The 21,738-nt window shown below is 37.4% G+C and overlaps 1 protein-coding gene across 2 annotated transcripts in view; it reads right to left on the bottom strand.

Moving 5' to 3' along the window:
* Positions 1–21,738, bottom strand: part of Usp10 (ubiquitin specific protease 10) — a 59,607-nt gene that overhangs the window by 10,849 nt on the left and 27,020 nt on the right. For both annotated transcript variants that reach the window (XM_083144061.1, XM_083144062.1), the window contains exon 8: positions 4,704–4,932. In XM_083144061.1, the coding sequence (XP_083000187.1) occupies positions 4,704–4,932 (229 nt within the window). The remainder of the gene's footprint in view (positions 1–4,703; positions 4,933–21,738) is intronic.

The following is a 21,738-nucleotide window of genomic DNA, read 5'->3' as shown; positions in this document are numbered from 1 at the left end:
TCAAACTTTCAGCCAACTCTAGTTTTCCTTCATTTCCGAAGCCCTCATTGAAACCTGCAGTGCTTTACAAAAAAAATTCCATCTCGCTCACACATGATTCAATCCTTTTGAAATTTCACAATAATATTAACCAAACAATAGGCATTTCAGAAAAAAATATGGCAACACATGATATGAATATTTTAGTAAAACAAAAAATTAATAAAACAAATATTAGCGGGATTTTGTTGCCGAAAACATGCCTTGCTAAAATTTCAATTATCATTAAAAGGGAATGAATTAATACCAGCATAAGTATTTTTAAAATTAACCTGGATATGTATTCTAACTTACCCAGCAATAAAAGTTATGGTTATTTTATTCCTTCTATAAATATAATATACTTATGTCTGATATTTGGATGAAATGGCTTCCGAAGTATTAAAATATTTTGGTTAACTCAAAATCAATCAAATAATGTGTTATAAATTAATCAGTGAAGCAAACTCGAAATTCTACACTTTTGTTTATTCTTTGAGCATTGTTGTCTTATTATTTCCTTACTTATTTATAAAATAATTTATCCATATATAAGCAAAATATGTATGGTTCAAAAAAATCTTTGTTTAATGTTGTGTTCTTTGTAAGCAGCAGTTTGATGATATGTCAACATTACCTGAGACAGAATAGCAATGAAGATGACAATAATGATGATGATAATAATAATAATAATTTATATCGTTGAACAATATCAGTTATTAATGTATCCCCTCCTGCTTCAACATTTGGTGTTTGATGATTTATCCATATAGATATTTAAATGTGGTTGACCAAAACACAGGTTTAAAAATTACTGAATATTCCATATATTGCCTATATACAGGGTGAGTCATAAGTCTCCATACAAATGGTGAAAACCATGACTAATGTTTGTTTTTCCTTTTCAGGCAGGTGAACCAATGAAAAAGAGATGCCACTAACGAAGGAAGAACGGATTGACATCATTATCTTGGCTGGGAGTGGTACCACCCGTCATGTAGCACGTACATGCAATGCAACCCACAGAATGCAGATAACCCATGACACCGTGGCCAAAGTTCGTTGCCGACGAAAGCAGGCCTGGGAGACCAAAGACAGCAACAAATGAACCTGTCCTTCTGAATTTCTTGATAAGTTTGGCCACGGTGTGAAGGGTTACCTGCGTTCTGTGTGTTGCATTGCATGTACGTGCTACATGATGGGTGGTACCACTCCCAGCCAACAGAACGATGTCAATCCGTTCTTCCTTCGTTAGTGGCATTTGTATGGAGACTTATGACTCACCCTGTATATTTTTACCTTTCCATATATATGCATGCAACATATACAAAAATTTACTTTGTGACACAAGTTGTATACTTTGACACGTTGGATTATCTTGTCCATTGAACTTAGAACCTTTTGCCACCCAAATGTATGATTCTTTCCTGCACTGACGTCATGCAGATGTCTGAGAAGTGGTATGTCCTTCCAGATGTTGTTCCTGGTGGATCAACAACAGCCAGCACATGTATCTTCATGTCTTGGCCAATAGAATGATGGGGAAGGAACATGGGGGTAAAGAAACTTTACAACAACAGCTCCTTGATCTTCATCCACTTGAGATACCATTCCAAAATACCACAACTGATCATACTTGCAAGCAATGTAACATCCAGGAAAGAGTTCATCTACGGTTACAATAAAAGATTGAATCCAATCTTTTACAATCCATTATGAGGCGCAAGGTTACCACTGGACTTCTGAGTCATGTACTGTACATCCTGTGGTAGTCTACTGTAAGAACTCTGTTGGGGAAAAGATTGTTTCATCACACTGCATTATATATAATGACCTGAAGCATGATGTGAACATGGTTTACAAAATTCAAGGAATAGTCGTGAGATTTCTGAAAGAAAATTTTTCACATGTCAAGAAAATACACTATTTTCGTGACAGGACTGCTGCTCAATACAAAAACAAATATAACTTTCTCAACTTGTGTCTGCATGAAGAGGACTTCCAGCTAGAGGCACAATGGTCATTCTTTGCAACAAGCCATGGGAAATCAGAATGTAATGGGATTGGCGGAACAGCAAAACGCTTGGCACGAAAAGAGAGTTTACAGAGAACATTTGAGAGACAGATCACAACAGAGGATTTTTACAATTTCTGTGTGGAAAAAATTACAACTATTGCATTTCACTTTATTGAGAAAGGTGAAGTTGATTCAACCCATTTGACACTTCAAAACCGGTTTACAGATGTACAAACAGTTCCAGGCACTAGAAGTTTCCACAATTTCAGCCCTCTGGATTCTGCAGGCACCATTGTGGCTGGAAGAATCAGTCAAGATGAGACCCCATCTCTCACGTACAGTCTGAAAAACCGCCAATCTTTTATTGTAACCCTACATGAACTCTTTCCTGGATGTTACATTGCTTGTAAGTATGATCAGTTGTGGTATTTTGGAATGGTATCTCAAGTGGATGAAGATCAAGGAGATGTTGTTGTAAAGTTTCTTCACCCCCATGCTCCTTCCCCATCATTCTATTGGCCAAGACATGAAGATATATGTGCAGTACCAATTCCCCATGTGCTGGCTGTTGTTGATCCACCAGAAACAACATCTGGATGGCAAAAGGTTCCAAGTTCAATGGACAAGATAATCCAACGTGTCAAAGTATACAACTTGTGTCACAAAGTAAATTTTTGTATATGTTGCATGCACATATATGGAAAGGTAAAAAATATATATGGGCAATATATGGAATATTCAGTAATTTTTAAACCTGTGTTTTGGTCAATCACATTTAAATATCTATATGGATAAATCATCAAACACCAAATGTTGAAGCAGGAGGGGATACGTTAATAACTGATATTGTTCAACGATATAAATTATTATTATTATTATTATCATCATTATTGTCATCTTCATTGCTATTCTGTCTCAGGTAATGTTGACATATCATCAAACTGCTGCTTACAAAGAACACAACATTAAACAAAGATTTTTTTGAACCATACATATTTTGCTTATATATGGATAAATTATTTTATAAATAAGTAAGGAAATAATAAGACAACAATGCTCAAAGAATAAACAAAAGTGTAGAATTTCGAGTTTGCTTCACTGATTAATTTATAACACATTATTTGATTGATTTTGAGTTAACCAAAATATTTTAATACTTCGGAAGCCATTTCATCCAAATATCAGACATAAGTATATTATATTTATAGAAGGAATAAAATAACCATAACTTTTATTGCTGGGTAAGTTAGAATACATATCCAGGTTAATTTTAAAAATACTTATGCTGGTATTAATTCATTCCCTTTTAATGATAATTGAAATTTTAGCAAGGCATGTTTTCGGCAACAAAATCCCGCTAATATTTGTTTTATTAATTTTTTGTTTTACTAAAATATTCATATCATGTGTTGCCATATCTTTTTTTATGAAATGCCTATTGTTTGGTTAATATTATTGTGAAATTTCAAAAGGATTGAATCATGTGTGAGCGAGATGGAATTTTTTTTGTAAAGCACTGCAGGTTTCAATGAGGGCTTCGGAAATGAAGGAAAACTAGAGTTGGCTGAAAGTTTGAGAGGCCATAACTCTGAAACCAGATGAGTTAGAGGCGAAAAATTTTATGTGGTTTCTTACCACCATGGAACGATTGAATGTACCAAGTTTCATAAAAATCTGAGATGGTGGGTTCCCTGGTCTGGTTGAACTGACGTGGAATGACCCCAAATCTTTCTAATTAATTGCAACTATAGTGGAACCTCCATTTTAAGTTTTTCAGGGGACCAAGCTGAAAAAATTTAAAATGCTGGAAAATGTAAAATTGGAGGAAAATTTTATAACATTCTGTTAAGTTGCGACCACCAAGACTAAATGTATAATGCAGGAATATGTAAAATCTGGGAACATAAAATCGGGGTTCCATTGTATGATGTGGAAATAAAATATATAAAAAAGTTTTAATTTTTAATCGCAGACTTGGGCAATCAAAGAGAGAAGAAAGATGCAGCGGAGATGAAACTCTTAGAGCTTAGTAGGAGCAGGAGGCTGCAGTGACAATGAGGGGATAGCGAGGCTGCATTCATGAAGAGATTGGAGGGAAGGGGGAGAGTGGAAAATCTGCAAATTAGAACATAAGCTGTACAAGGGCTTGGAAAAAGAAATGGGGGGGGGGATGTGGAAAGACCATGTAGTAGAGAGCATTAACAAAAGGGCAGGATCGGACTCTGTGGAAAGAGATAAAGTGGTGAAAGATCTAGGCAGAAATTTGCACCCTACTTATAAATATCAATACTAGTGGCCACGGTGGCTCAGTCGGTAACGCGTCTGACTACCATGCTAAAGGTTCCGGGTTCGATCCCCGGCCGGTTCCAATTTGGGAACTTTTCTAACATTGGAAGCCCAACTCAGCGTCAAATGACATGGGTACCTGGGAGAAACCCTGCGGGGTAAAGGCAGTCAGGGGCGTGATGCTGATCACATCACCCCCTCTCGCGACCGGATCAAGAAAGTGTGGGGTGTTACCCCCCCACCCCCTATAAGCCTTCATGGCATGGTGCTAAGCACAGGGGATCACTTTACCTTTTTTTAGTGGAATTAATACATCAATATCTGCTGAACCCCATTACAAAACAAAAAAAAAAAAAATTAGCAGCAGGTGTTAAGAACTTACTTGGATCTACTTTAAGATCTATAGGGAACTCCACAGTTTTGCAGATTTTGGAGCACGTGTCAAGCTTGTAATCGAACCACTTCAAATGAAGGACCAAGACCAATGGCAATTCCTCCAGCGAAACTTGCTGCCAGGCCTCAATTTCTTGGTTTGTGCGTGAACATGTGACACCTTCCAGCTGATCTCGTCCAACCAGAATCTCCAATGCTTCTCTCACGGACTGTGCCTTCTGCAAGAAATAAAGAGAAAATAAAATTCAATAACAATTCTAGGTGTATCAATTTCTTTATCAGTCTTCTAGAGTAAATATTTTAAGAGTGTACACACATTTTATCTTCATGATGGATGCGGAAAATATGGTTTAAGTATTACGTACATGAAGTTTCGTGTTTCCGCATTGCACAATTGGATAGTTTGTTTCTTTCTGATTACTTTCGAAGGATCGCTGCCTTCATTCACTAAGAAGTGATGCACTATCATCTCTGCTCTAGATGTCGTACCCTTCGTGAATGAAGGCAGTGAAGTGAAACTTCAAAATTAATCACAAAACACTATCCAATTGTGCAACATGGAAACATGAAATTTCAATACATTCTATTTTGTTTCCAAAATGCTCCCGTTTTTATTTTATGTGGCTCTCTAACTAGAATCAATATGTGGGCTTAAAACTAAATCTTGTGGAGTTCTCACCAGAGAACTTGGGACCCCTTGTACTATCACTCAACACTGATTGTATCCAAAATTTAAAATGTACCTGGATCCCCTTGGACAATATTGGATGTACCAATATCATCTTGCACAGGCCAGCCTTGATATCCCCACCATTAGCACATCACTGCAACTCTTTACGTTGCACATGGTCATCTTAATGTGTGGGATGATTCACAAGTATTGAATTAAGCAGAACGTTATCTATTAACTTAAAAAATAACAATTCAGGTAATCTGTAATAAATATCATCTATCAATATTGCATTGCATATTTTTCCAATAAATAAAATCTCACTATTCAAGTGCAACAAATTTTCTCCGTCATTTCTTTGGTTAGGTTATAAATGGGAAAACTCAAAAATGTAAGTGGATTTTGAGTTGTACCTAATAACTTTCTTCAACAACATTAAAGCAGATTTAGGACTTCTTTCAGCATAAACTATACTCTATATATCAGGAACTAGCATGCTGCTTTATAATGTGACGGAAGATGGTTTTCACATCAGAAACTAGATCTAGAAAAACATTTTGTGTGTTCAGTAGGAACAAATCAGTTATAATTTTTCTTTTTAATTTGATTTCCCACCAATTTGTGGCTAAGTGTGACAATGAGGATAAATAAAATTATCTATGCCTAGATAAGGATTCAAACCTGGATCCATTGGTGGCGAAATTATGAATCTAGCATTTTAACTTTCTTAGAAAGAGGACATTTTTACTACAGGAAAACCTCGTTAATACGAAGTACCCTTTAATCCGAAGTTCTTCCCATTCCCCAGCCGATAAGATAGGATTTATAATGTATTTCAGTACGGATAAATCGAAATACGGATAATTTTTAATACGAAGTTGTTTAGAAGACCCTTCCGCAAAACTGGTTTCGCCTAATTCGAAGTAGACACCTGTGTAAGTCGACAAGAGAAGATCGAATGTGGAGAGAGCTTGGATGTTATTTTAACTTGACCTTGACATGTTTCCTTGTCCTAAGAACTGCTGACAACTCGAGGGAAGCAGCCCGAAATGCCTGTTGGACAATGACATTCTTTGTCAATGTGCATGGCAGGTCAAGCTCTTTACCCGCTGACTGCGCCACTTTGAAAATATTCACCAGTGCTAGATGAGAAATGAGAGATAAGATGGCAGGAATGTTCCAAAATAAAAGACGCGTGGCACCTGGAAGTGTCACCCATCTGTCTAGCTTTGAGATCGAGATACAGCAATTTCCCGTGAGCGAGCAACTTTTGGCCTGGTAGCCGACAACTTCCCGTAACCACTTTCATTAAAAGCGTGTTCTTTGTGCCCTGTAGAACTTCATAAAAAAAGGGAAACTGTTACAGATAATCAAAGCCGCAAAGGCCAACTAAAGATCGTCAACCCGCTTAATACGTTGTCATCTAGGTTTCCCGCAAAAGTTGACTTCGATCTTACGTATGTTCCAACTCCAGTTTCCCAACTGTGCAACTGTGCCGGTCATAAAATTTGCCAAAACAATGTTTTCTTGTCTGAGTGACTTCTCCCCTTTATCTATCAGCAAACGGGGGGGAGGGGGGGAGTCAGTTGCTAATTGTTTCGGGCACGATTTCTTGCTCCTGTGCGCACACGGGCTCCTTTCCTTTGGCGTCTAAAAAGAAGCAAACAGTTCTGAATAACTTCTTTAAGACGAACAAAAAAAAAATGCATGATAAGTAAAAGATACGTGACCCCCTTCCTTCTCCTACAACAGCTCATTATCCGCCACTGGTGTGCATGGTTTCGGTCTTCGACAACCTGATGATTTCTCTTCTGCCACCTGCTGCACTGCACTAACTTCCAGCCCATCTCATTGTGTTTACGCTGCAGCTGGCGCCAGTGTTTAGTCTAGCGTCTGGAAAGCTCTTGCTTGCCGATAAGTGCAATGACTCATCCAGTGGGATGGAATAAGCTTCATTGTTTTGAATCTCGCAAAGCCATATAATCCCCACTTTTCTTCAGAACCATTAGCGTGCTGCTGTTGAAAAAAAACACCAAAAAAAAATAACCCCCAATGCTCAATGTAGGAATACGAGAGGAAGAGAGGAAAAGTTTTGGCGGTCCTAAAGCTTGTTTTTAGTTCATTTTATGCTGATGAGCTAAACGGGACTAAATATACAGTTTAAAAGAATACATGACTTTTTTTACGATGTGTTTTAGACAGGGGAACCAGAACGAAATTTACAGCCCCGATTTTTTTGTTTTGTTTTGTGCCAGGGAAAGGTTGTGTTCTCTCCCAAGAGAATCTTCTTTTACCAGTTAATCCTGTAGTGGACAATGTTCTAGTGAACGCACATAAAATCCAATATTCATTCTGTAAGATTATCTCACGTCTCTTGCTCTTGCTCGCGCCAGTGTGACTACTGTCAAGATTCTTCCGAGTTTCACTTCTTGCAATAAACGAGATTGTTTTCCTTTCCATAGGTCTCCATGAAAACGGGTTTCTTATGAACTAAAATTGTAAGAATTTCATGGAAGAGCAAGGACTTTGCACAATTAAAAGAAAATACCGTTTTTTATAAGACTTTTTGCCACAATATGCATCCCGTGCATAACCGGTTGTATAACTAGGCAGGATAAATGGTGTTAACCGTCTCCTTGGAATCTTTGTGCCCGCGTTAAGCTCAGTGTTCTCATTTTGTGTAACATTTTTTACACTTTCTTTAAAACGTACAATATTATTATATAGTACATATAAAGCTTATTTTCTGAGCTACCACCAAGTATAAAACATCCTTTGTGGGGGTAATTTATACTCTACTTTATTTACACGTGAAAACAGGTGCCATCTTGAAAAGTTTGGATAACTCGAAGTCTTTTAATACGAAGTTGACATTTTTTGGTCCCTTGAACTTCGCATTAACGAGGTTTTCCTGTATTGTGTAATGGATTAATTGAAATGGTCATAATTTGCAAAATCACACAAGTTGCAACTTTAACCATGAAAGTGTACCTAGATCTCCTGGGGCAATATCGGATGTACCAATATCATTTATGACTTGCCAGCATTGATATCCTCAGGATTAGCACAACACAAACTCTTGAAGATGCATATGGCCAGCTAAACAAGTGGGGTGATGCAAAAACAGTGGACTACACCTTTTCAGATGTAACATTAATTCTGAATTATCTAATACATAATAAATATCACTAGTTGGGTATGTAACTACAAGTGAAGCAATGATGCAGGATTTTTCATTACACTTGTAAAATGGGGTACCTCACAAAATAATTAGCATTAACATCTTATCACCAGACCTAGGAATTTTAGGTGCTGCACCTTAAATTTTTTTGTGTGAAAATGGGTAAAAAAAGTGACTCATCCCCAAAATAAGCACTTATTGAACTCTACTGATGGTGTTTCGGTTGCACCTTTTTCACAATCTCAGAACCTTTTCCACCTTTTTGCCCTTTTTGCATCTTTATCATTTTTTTTAATACAACTCGCATGCTGTTTAACCCCACCCACATTCGAGAGACCGCTTCTTGGCACACGATTCTTGTTTACCGCACAACAATGAATCAGCTTTCTTCAGTTCTTGGACGTTAATGTAGTAAGCGCTCGGACTTTAAACAGTGCCAACAATGACGCGTTACATTTGCTAGAAGTTGTACTCTTTTTGTCCTATGCTGTATTGTTTACGAATTGTTGTAGGAAAGCTGCTTTGTTTTCGTTTCCTTCTCCCGTCTCAGCGAGCAAGGCAACTGCAGTCTGTGATCGACTGATCGATGCATCGGATTTGCTTGTTCACCATGCCAAAACATAAAGTAAATGTTGGGAAACTGCAGGACATTGTTAAACAGTTTAGCGGTGACTGCATTCAGAGTGATGGATCTGTTCTGAGGTGTGATGTGTGTGATATTTCTGTTGCTGTTGATGAAAACACCAACGCACTTGTGTTGTGCAGCATCTACAAAGTGGGAAGCACGTCAGGAATAAAGAACTACGAGATGGTAAAGGTAGGAAGCGACAGTAATTCATTGGTGAGGCGATTGCATCTTCGAGTTCCAGAAATACAATTGATTTTTTCAGTGAGACAGCAAGGACATTTATAGCGTGTGGAATACCTCTTTCGAAACTTAACAATCCTGTCATGAAATCATATTTGCAAAAATATACTGGGAAGTCTGTTCCAGATGAGAGCACCTTAAGGAAATCTTTACCTTCAACCTCTTTATGAAGCTAAAATCTCGCAGATCAGGCAAGTAGTAGCTGACCATCCAGGCACCTCTCAATGGACTTAAGAGAAAACCATGCTTTTAAAAACTTATTTTCTCGGCAAAACAGATAATGCAAGTGTAATGCAAAGTTTCAGGGATGCATGTTTTGTATTGTGGCCGGAGGGCGTAAAATATGACAGTGTGGTTAATTCTTACAGACCAAGCATCTTACATGCTAGCTGCATTTTCTAATCTGAAGAATATCAGGGTGGCTACAAAAAAGCAGAAATGAAATTCCCTGACATTTCCAGGTTTTCCAGGACAAAATTTACATTTTTCCCTGACAATTACAAACTAAACTACATTGATGTTTTTGCAAATAGAAATAATAAACTCACACAGATCCACGTATGGTTTAGTTAAGTTCCAATATTATCTTCTATGAAATTGACTTAATTTCTCTATTCTCTATGATTTGAATTCAAACTGCAAAATAATGAATTTGGAAAATTATATTACAATTCACAAGCTAGGGAAGGATTATGGAATTTTGTCATACGCAGTAAGTTTGAAATAAAATAATTGATTATTTTTAAAGTTACGACTAAATGAGATAAGAGTGAAGAGTGATTGATTAAGAAATACAATTTGTAATTTATCAGTCTCCTTATACATTTTCGGTATTATATGTTGATATTTCCACTGAGGTTTGGAACCCTCTGCTTGCAAGAACCATGAGTGCGGACTCATTTTTCAATGTATAAAGCTACTTCTCTATTCTCTGTAAGGCAAACAACTCAACTCTTGCATATAAGTGAAACAATTGAATCGAACAAAATAAAGTGTCATATTTTCTTACATTATCAATGGGATTTCTGCTACAGTACAGTATATATCCAAGTGAAGTACTGTGAAACTGACAACGTGCAGTTATACCATACAATTAATGCTGACGAAAAGGGTATGTAGCTATTAGAAATTAACGCAAGGAATTTATAGATTGCATTGTATAGGTACCTAATTTAGCTAACCACACATTAAAACAGGAACACTCTAATAATAAAAGCTTCTGAAAGTTCATATACGAGGGGCATCCTGAAAAAAGCTCCAATGGTGCCTATACGCAGAACTAGTGGTTGGAGAGCGACACACACACATGCAGGCAGAAAGAAGTGGCATGTCGATGTAATCTGGTACAGTTGCAATGCAGCCGTTTTAGGACAGTTCTAGGTTAAACATTGCATCTCTCATACAGTCTCCCACCGACTGCGATGTAGCCTACATTGCACGCTCGGAAGTTGACACAGAGCCACCAGAAATCGTGTGAGGTGTGCAGACCGGACGTCGTGAGTGATAGTAAGGTCAGAAGACGGTGCAGACAATTCACGGAAGGTCAATTAAATGTGCACAACCCAATACAGCTGAGTACACACGGGCCTTTTGCATCACTTCAGGTGAGATCTTGGACCACTCCCTGTACAGCTCTGGCCTTGAATGTACCGACTTTCATCTCTTTGTTTAACTGAAGAGGTTTCTGGCAGGGCAAGGATTTGACAGCTACACTGCGGTAGAGATAGTTCCAGTCTTTGCTTGATGTCAGACACGCATAACAAGGGTATACAAAATTTAGTGCATGCTACGACAAATGCCAGAACAATGGTGGTGATTATGCCGAAAATTAGGTTAGGACGTTACTAATGCAATAAATTACAATTGATATTCTTGTTTATGCCTAATCAGTAGGGACCTTGATATTTTGTTATTTTTTTAAAAAATTGGAGTTTCTTTTGTTATTTTTTATTTTTTACTATACAGTGTTATTTTCCCCAAAATTCACATTTTCATTTTAGCGCATTTGCTGGCAAATATCTGAAATTATACTTTCATGGTGTTTTTAAACTACTGTTTCAAATTGTAAGTCACATGGCTTACGCTTCTTCGTGAGAGTTTGATATCTTGAAAGTTATTTTGGGAAAGTTATTTTCCATACCCCTCTTTTAATATTAAGGTAAGGATTTTAGATACTGGAATTTTCCCCGTATATACTGAAGGGTGCATAATGACCATAAGTGGCGACGTACCAAAAAAATTAAAATCAATCAATCTCACGTGACAGATACCGATATATTATGGCACCAAAAATTGGAATTATCTTTTTTGACTTGTTAGTATTACGTTTCCCAAAATTCGCGTTTTTGTTTTAGAACATTTTTCTGCCAAATATACCAAAACGTAATACTCCATTCTGCTTTTAAATTATTATTTTAAATTGTAGGTCGCATGGTCTAAGTAGAGGCCGCGGTGGCTCAGTCGGTAACGCGTCTGACTACCATGCGCAAGGTCCCGGGTTCGATTCCCGGCCGGTTCAAATCCGGGAACTTTTCTAACGGTAAAAGCGGCCCCGGCACCCACCCAGCGTCGAATAACATGGGTACCTGGGGGAAACCCCGGGGGGTAAAGGCAGTCAGGGGTGTGATGCTGATCACATTACCCCCACTCACGACCGGATCAAGAAAGTGTGGGGCGTTACCCCCACACCCCCTATACGCCTTCATGGCATGGTGATATGCACAGGGGAACACTTTACCTTTTTTTTTACATGGTCTACGTATTTTCGTGACAAGTTTGATATGTTGGAACAGATTTTTGAGGAAGTAAAAGTAAAGTGCTCCCCTGCACTTTTCCATGAAGGTGTATAGTAGGTGCGGAGTTAGGGGCCCACACTTTCTTGATCACGGCTGAAGGTAGGGGTGATGGATGTAATCAGCACCACGCTTCTGACTACCTTTATCCCTCAAAGTTTCCTCAAAGAACCAGCTGAAGCTGATGCTGGGTGGGTGCCGGAGCAGTTTGAATAGGTGGAAAACATCCCGGTTGTCCACATCAGGGGATCGACCCCGGGTCTCTCGCATAGTAGTCACATGCCCTAACGACTGAGCTCCATTATTACTCGCACGACAAATGACGATGGTGGGCACTTAGCTTGGTAATTCGAAACATATCTCGTGCGACAAATACGAAGATGTGGCTCCCGTGTAGCAGTAGATACACACTCGATCTCCTGTTAGAACCCTGCCACTTTGCTCTGTGATGCAAATGGTTTTGATAGAAGTCGAAAAAATCATGGGAAATACATGACTTAATGTGGCTGTCGGAATAATTCCATGTATAAAACAGGCATTATAGTTTACTCTTGAATAAAATGTTGGAAAACATGCATGTTCTATGTACACAAACATGGCCTAGAAAAGACAAGAATGTTTTCATTTCATGGAATTTTTCGTTGTTTTAGGACATTACTTTTAAAATAATCGCTAAAAACGCCAACAATTCGCATTATTTCGAACGGGCGAAAAATGTGTCCAGACATCACTGCACATTCCTAAACATAACTTCACAGCAATTACCATTCTTCCAAGGTTTTGGCGTTTGCGAAAAATCAATGTCCCCTACTAATTGGGAATTATTTTCTGGCCACCCCTCGTATAAATCAGTAGATGGAAAGATAAAATTTAGCAAGGCTGGCAGAGAAAAGTCAATTCTTTTAGAAAGTGATTTGCTTTTATGATTGAATGATTCGAGTAAATATGATATTAAAATATTTACGTATTTATTATTAGTATTTTATTTTATAATATTGGACATTAACCTTACTCAGTGAGAGTGGCTTTAATTTCATTGCAATACTAGTGTTGCAGTAAATTTGAGATTGGGAGCATGCACTTGCCAATTTCTATAACGTTCACCAATGTAGATTTGTGTTTCACTTTTTCGTGATAGTATTCAATATATTTGGTTGGATTCTTCTTGATATCTAAGAATAGTGCAATGTCATTGTAAAAGTATGTGAACTTGTGCGAAACCAGTAATACGTCAAGATGATGAAAGAAAACCTTCGTAAGCACTGCTACATTAAATAAGGTGAAGTGAGCCAGAAGAGTAATAAAATTCCAGCAGCATATTTACAGTCTAAAGCTCTTCTTGTTTATGCATTCGATTTTTGTTGGATGTTGCAGTCCATGCAATTTATGTCTCATGTTGTAGTGAGATACTTTGTCGACAAAAATCGTATGTATCATTGGAACCTATTTGTTTACATGTTCCTTCAGTTTGCCCAACAAAATGCCTTACTACGACGCCCAACAACTATCGGACAGCGCCACCCACTCTTATCCCCTCCATCTGTTGACAAGTCTCCTTACTACTCCCCTACGGACAAGAAAAAATGATAATTCAATGCATTTACCACGTAATATTTAGAGGCTTAACCTTTACTTCCCCGATTATGATTACGAAATGAATGTGCTTTTTGGACCTTCATACTCTTTATGTTTGGGTGGAAACTCTGACACAGGTCTGGAGCAAGCCTGGAAAATTCATATTGATGACCAACCTCTCCCCTCCCCCCACCTTCTCCGCAACATATCAATGCCACATTTCCGAACAGAATTTCACATTTTGGTTCATTATTCAACTTGTATGGCACCCAGGAACATGAAACATATTACAATCTTTTTGGAAACGTCCATTCTTTGAAGAGAATACTAAGGTTTGCGGGGCTTCTCCCCAAAATAGCGAGAGAAGAGGGGGCGAACTCCAGATTTTTGTTTTTTCCATTGAAATTCGGGGGTCGTGCCCCCAAGCCCCTCTTCCTCAGTCCGGCATTCTGAATTGTACACGGTTGCATGCTCTGATGTTCTAGCTGCAAAACAAAACTTATCCGAAGTAGATTGCTCCCATAGTGCTCGAGTTATAACAATTTTCTGAGCAATATGCAAATTACCTATTTTTCGTAAAAACCAGTGTTTCACATTTTGGCTTAATATTCAACTTGTATGGCACCCAAAAACATGAAACATGTTTCATTCTCTTGAGAAATATCAATTCTTTGAAATGAATACTAAATTTCGCAGCTTCTCCCCAAAATAGTGGGAGAAGAGGGTGCAAACTCCAAATTTTTATGTTTTTATTTATGTTTTATCGATTGAAATTCGGAGGTTGCGCCCCACACACCCCTCTTCCTCGGTTTGGCGTTCTGAATTGTACACAGTTGCATGCTCTGTTGTTTTAGCTCCAAAACAAAACTTATCCGAAGTAGATTGCGCCCATAGTACCAGAGTTATAAAAATTTTCCTCCAAAAATGCAAATTACCTATTTTTCGCATAAAAAAATCACATTTCGGCTAATTATTCAACTTGTATTGCACCCAAGAACATGAAACATGTTTCATTCTCTTGAGAAATGGCCATTCTTTGAAAAGAATACTAAAGTTCGCGCCTTCTCCCCAAAATAGCGGCTGAAGAGAGGGCAAACTGCAGATTTTTATGTTTTCCATTGAAATTCGGGGGACACGTGCTCCCCTCCCCCGCCCTCATTCCTCGGCCGGTGTTCTGAATTGAACACGGTTGCATGTGCTGATGTTGTAGCTGCAAAACAAAAGTTATCCGAAGTAGATTGCTCCTATAGTGTGAGAGTTATAACAATTTTCCTCCAAAGAGTGTTCGAATTTAAAATTCAGCCGAGAACCCCGGGGGAGAGAAATTTCGCTCTCTCTCTCTCTCTCCTCCTGCCATCACTGGTTTTTGGCGCCATGGTTGTGTTGCGCATAAAAGGGGCCTAAAAGATGAAACTTACGAACGAGATTTCCTGTTCCCGAGCAGAGTTCCATAACGATATCTTTAAATAAATAAATAAAAAAAATTAAAATTCAATGAAGACGAAATTCCCTGACTTTTTTTGACACCTCAAATTCCCTGACTTTTCCCGGTTTTCCAGGTCTGTCGCCACCCTGAATATGTATCCTAACTTAAAACATGTGGTCTGCATTGTTCATGCTTTGCATTGAGTTTGTGAAGCTCTTAAATATGAATATACATATGTGAATGAATTTGTTTCTAGCATTAAGAAAATACTGAAAAAGGCTCCTAATAGAATACAGAAGTACGTAGAAATTACGAAACTTTCACTCCCACCCTCTCCCATCCTCACTAAATGGGGTACATGGTTAAAAGCTGCAGTGTTTATTTGCAATCATTTCCATACAATATCGAAATTTTTAGATGCTTTGCCTAGTGATTCGTCAGCGATTCCAAAAAACTTGCACTTAGACAGGAATTTCAAGATGAACTCTATATTGTACATGGCTTCTCTTTCCTTACTACTGAAATCACAAACCTGGAGGAGCAGTGTTCTGAAAAGGAAGCACAGTGGGCTGTTTTGATGGATGTGCAACGAGAGCTGCAAGGGGTCGGGAAAGAGAAGTTAGAACAAAGTTTAGCCAAAAACCCCGATTCAAGAAGTTGCAACCAACAAGGATGTGGATTACCGGTTTAAAACAAAATATGCACCACTTGTGTCTGTTGACGTTGAACGTTCTTTTTCAACTTCAAGTATCTGCTTAGTGACCGCAGATGTAGCCTCACTCAGAAGAACATAGAAATTTTGAATGTAATCTATTTTAACAGTTTTCTCGATGACTAATTCTAAGTAAGAATGAGCATGTTTTAATTTATGTCGCTTTCTAATGTATCAGAGAATTTTCTTTGCTTAGTTATATTAAACGATTTAAAACCAGAGAATACTCTGTGTTTATCCAGACAAGTTGAATCATATATGTATGCACTGCTCACAATAAATTTTACATCTGAAAATGAGCACCTATTTTAGCACCTTTTTTGTACAAAACTTGGCACCTTTTTTGCACCTTTATTAGCAAATTTTTGCACCTAAAATTCCTAGCTCTGCTTATCAGTGTATCAAATAAATATCAGGCACAAGTGAGAAAAAAAATGGTTTTTCAAAACTTTCATAACACATTTTGAAAGCTTCCAAATTGTAAGTACCAGGTGGTTATAATTAAAGTGACGGTGTTCAGAGTGTTACAGCACGGGCTGTAATGAGAGTAGCAGTCTGAAACTTCGTATATGCTAATGACGCAATGCGCTCGCGAATTATGCAAAAAAATTAATTAGTATGATCGTTATTCTTTCTCTCTCTATTAGAAATATATAAAATGTTCACCAAAACCAATCAAGTACTGATATTCTATTGGTCTGCTATAAAATTCCTTGAACATGAATGTATGTAACTAAGTTAATGCCTTTGGAAAATAAATGGGCAGAGTGGAGCCTACATGTTACATTTTCTACTGGGAACAAGATGTAAAAAATTGAGAAAATATAGAATCCAGAACATAAAATCTAAACTGTATTTGCTTGACAAACCCAGGATGTGACTTTATAATAGAGGACATTACAGGTGTATGGATAATACATCCCCCATCAGAATGGTAATTAATTATCTCTCTTATATGGTCCATTTCTAAAGTTGTAAACAAAAGGGGTAAGGGGGGGGGGGGCAAACTTCAAAAATTTAAACTTTCAAGTAACTTTCACCAATCCAATTCTATTCTGTTACATGGTTCACATTATTTGGCATCATAAACTGGGCATAATTCACACACTCATTCTGAACGGCAACCGACAATTTCGTCACTATGAAATAATTGGTCCTACGTTCGTTTATGCAGCATCTCTGCGACAATGAGCATGAATGATAATTAGACGATATTGATGAACGATGATTAGAGATGAACACCAACACACAGATCACTACTCCAATCTGGAACTTTCAGTGAAGAGATAGTAAGCATATGATTTAAAGAACTTTATCAGAGGTGCAGCAGTTTCAATTTCGTGCAGTTTACCATTTGGAAATGACTATACTTTACAAAATCACAACTGCAACATTAAATGTGTAAGTGTACCTGGATCCCCTTGGACAATATTGGACGTACCAATATCATCTTGCACAGGCCAGCCTTGATATCCCACCATTAGGACACCACTGCAACTCTCGATGCTACACATGGCTTCTTAATAAGTGGGGTGATACAAAAGTAGTGAATTAAGCAGAAAGTTACAACTACAAACTTCCCAAATAACAATTCAATTCAGATCTTTCTACTATGTAGTACATATATCACTTATCAATATTGAATTGCATAAACTTTTTTTCTTTACATAAATCTCAATGCAAGAAACTGTTATTCCTTCCATTTGCAAAATTTACAAAATACGTGGTTTTTGAGTTTCACCTAAAAAATTTCAACAGCATTTTAAAGCAGATGTAGACTTCTTTCAGATTATGAATGCTAAATATCTCCAGAACTATAATGCTGCTTTGGAATGTGTTGGAAGATGGGTATAATTTAAAAGCCTTTTGTAGTGACAGGCAATTTCTTCAGTAGGAACAAACCCGTTCTAATTTTGCATTTTTTCTTCTTTATTTTTGGCTACTTGCAACCATCATGAATGAAATTAATGAACAGACACTCACAAAGGAATAAGTATGCCTAGGCCAAGACTGAAATCTGAAACCTTTGTGAAAAAATTAGCTATTTAACAAACAAAATTACACTACCGCATCTTTTATTCCCTAAAGTGCCTCTGGGGCTCACTCAGCCTCAAATCAATGGGTACCTGGGGACAACCCTGAGAAAAAAGCAGCCAGAGCATGATGCTGATCACATCACCTCCAAAAATGACAATATGCAGGCCACTACATCCCCCCCCCCCTTTTACATCTAAATTCCTTCATGACTATGGAGGAGATTATTTGGCATCAGAAACTGGGCAAAATTCAAACTATCATTCTGTAATTAACTGAATTTCGTTGGTGTGAAATAATGTTTGTTTATATCCAGGGTGACCACATGATGAAAGTATAATTCCCAGTTTTCACGGTCAACTTTACAATTCCCGGAGACAATAATTCATGCATAATTTCCAGACTTCAATAGCCACCCTGATTCTGTAATGTGACTGACAATTTCATCAGTATGAAATTGTCAGTATGCAGTATATTTGGATAATTACGGCAATGAGGATGAATGACGAATAGATAATTCAGCGGAACCTCGATTTTAAGTTTTTCAGGCTGCAAGAACTTCAAATGCAGGAAAATGTAAAAATTGAGGAAAATTTAATAACATTTTGCTACGTTTGGACCATGAAGATTGAATGTATAATGCAGGAAAATGTAAAATTGGGGTTTCACTGTACTGAAACACCTACACCCTGATCGCGAGTCAAATCTGAAATTATCAGTGAAGAGATAACGAGTCTCATCACTTAAAAAGCATTTTCAGCCGCAAAGCAGTTTTAATTTGTGCAATGGACCATTTGGAAATGGCTATACTTTTCAAAATCACAAACTGTAAGATTAAATGTGTAAGTGTACCTGGATCCCCTTGGACAATATTGGACTTACCAATATCATCTTGCACAGGCCAGCCTTGATATCCCCACCATTAGGACACCACTGCAACTCTCGATGCTACACATGGCTTCTTAATAAGTGGGGTGATACACAAGTAGTAGAGTAGAAGTAAATATGCTATGCCATGTGATGAAAGGCAGTACTTCACATCAGAAAATGGGCATAACTTAAAAAACTTTTATGGTGACACAAAAAATCAGTTCTAATTTTCTTGTTTCATTTGATTTTCTGCCAATTTTTGGCTAATTGCAACAATGGGCATGAATGAAATTAATGAACAGACACTTACAAAACAACACCACACCTAGATTAGGATTGAAACCTGGAACTCTTGTTGGCAAATTAGGGATCTAGCACTTATCCTTGTTAGCAAGGTGGTGGTTTTAATTTTGGGGTAAGGGATTAATTGGAAATAGGCATAATTTGCAGTAGGGATGGGTCGATATGAAAATTTTGGCAGATACCGATAAGTACTGACATAAAATTTACCGATAACCGATATTTAGAGGCATGCAAATTTTGTTTTTGACGAAAACACGAAATATAAAATAACATGCTGTAATGTTCATTTTTCATGTTTCTGAAAGGTCTGAGGTGCATTTTTCTATCCTGTTTTGTCACGAAATAATGCAAAATGAACTGCAAAATGCGAAATATACTCTTAAACACGAAATTTACCATTTATATACCGACGCAACACTTTCTGAAGTCTGAAGTATCCTGTGAGTTATGCAATTCACAGAAAATTGATTAATTCTGCTGTAAATATTTGAGAAGCAAAAATGGAACGCTTTACACAGGAATAAAATCAATACTCTGGTAACTACATAAATGTGCTATTAGAAGGGGTAAGTTTATTTTGTGTAATGAGTGCAGTTTTTAAATCAAATGTAGGATTATATTCACAATTTCAAAACCAAAATGTCATTTTATATAGCACTTTTGCTGTGATTATTCACCGCTATAACACTGAAATTTTATTTTACTTACCACTTTTGAACCCGAAATAGACTGTTTTTGTACCGAAATTTTGCTTTTTTATTTACCAAAAATATATGCCTCTACCGATATTCTACCGATTCGATATGAAATTAGAAATGGTCCTTGAACCTGAAAGTTTCATTGACCTCCTTAATAAATGTGTGTTTCAAGGTGACTGCAGTGCAAAAGAAATTGCATATTTAGACATTTACGTTTTTAGATAGTAGGGCTTGGTGATTATTCATAAAAATTACAACAAAATGGCAGATTTTTCAACTAAATTATCAGATGTTTATCGATATATCGGATCAGTAAAACAATTGGTAATTTTAGCGATACACCGATATGCGTATATCAGCCTATATGTACCGATAGAGTACCGATTAATCGGTCCCATCCCTAATTTGCAGGCAACTTTACATGTGAAAGCTGGACCCTCTTGGACAATAGCAGATGCACCAATGTCATCTTACACAAGCCAGCCTTGATATCCCACCAGCAGCACACCACTGCAACTCTTGATACTGGACTATTTTATACTTGCACATCCTTTATATATCAAGCCTTCTGTAAATGCTGTGCCCTCCTACCTTCGTCACACCCACCACTTTCTTCATGTACTCAGAACTTCCACTGCTGTTCAAAATATCAGAACTTCCACCTCTGTTCAAATTATTAACATTAGTATGTAATTAATTCTTGGAATCCAATTATAAGCATGAATTTTTATCAGTTTTGCTTCGAAATATTTAAGAAGTACATCATAATGTTAAAATATGCATTTTGTAATCACAAATACACTTTTTGCACACAATATTGGTACAAAATACACAGAAACTTCAAATTTTGCATAATTTCTAGGATAAATGGAGTGCAAGTGCTACGTGGCATTTTGTTGTTATTTCACCCTCCCTTCAGCACACTCCACAAAATACCGTAAGACTGAAATGCAGCCAGTAAATAAACTCCAATACTTTTTGATACCGACACACTGGCAGGTGTATTGGCTCAGTCCTTGCACCAACAGTGTCTTCACTCTAAACCTGGCAATTTTGCAGGTCAAATACTCACTTCTGGTTCTACCATATTTCTTGATGCAGCTCGTATACTCTGGCGATTTATTAATTGGTTTAGTTTATTTTACTTCGCTTTTGTGCTACTTTTGGCTAATTGCGAAGATGGGGATGAGTAGAGGCACATATTTTTAGTAAATAAAAAAGCAAAATTTCGGTACAAAAACAAGCATCTATTTCGGGTTCAAAAGTGGTAAATAAAATACAATTTCGGTGTTATAGCGGTGAATAATCACATCAAAAGTGCTATATAAAATGACATTTTGGTTTTAAATTGTGAATATAATCCTAAATTTGATTTAAACTGCACTTATTACACAAAATAAACTTTTCCCTTCTAATAGCACATTTATGTAGTTACCAGAGTATTAAGTTTGTTCCTTATAAAGGGGTCCATTCTTGCTTCTCAAATATTTGCAGCAGAATTAATCAATTTTCCTGATTTGCATAACTCTCGGGATACTTCAGACGTCGGAAAGGGTCGCATCTGTAAATAAACTGTAAATTTCGTGTTTAAGAGTATCTTTCGCATTTTGCAGTTCATTTCACATTATTTCGTGACAAAACAGGGTAGCAAAATGCACCTCACACCTTTCAGAAACATGAAAAAAGAACATTACAGCAAGTTATTTCATATTTCGGGTTTTCGTCAAAAACGAAATATGCATGCCTGTAGGGATGAGTGATGATATGATGAAATCGATTATTGGACACACAAACATCCATGCCCAGGCCAGGATTCGAACCTGGGACCCATGGCATCATAGTGTAATATGCTACCCACTCCGCCATGGAGGTCGGCATATACTTTGGCGAGAATT

The sequence above is a fragment of the Lepisma saccharinum genome, chromosome 22 (assembly GCF_977018435.1).
Source record: "Lepisma saccharinum chromosome 22, izLepSacc3.1, whole genome shotgun sequence".
NCBI classification, from domain to species: Eukaryota; Metazoa; Arthropoda; class Insecta; order Zygentoma; family Lepismatidae; genus Lepisma; species Lepisma saccharinum.
The sequence above is the reverse complement of the archived record's forward strand: the minus strand, read 5'-3'. Positions and strand labels throughout refer to the sequence as shown.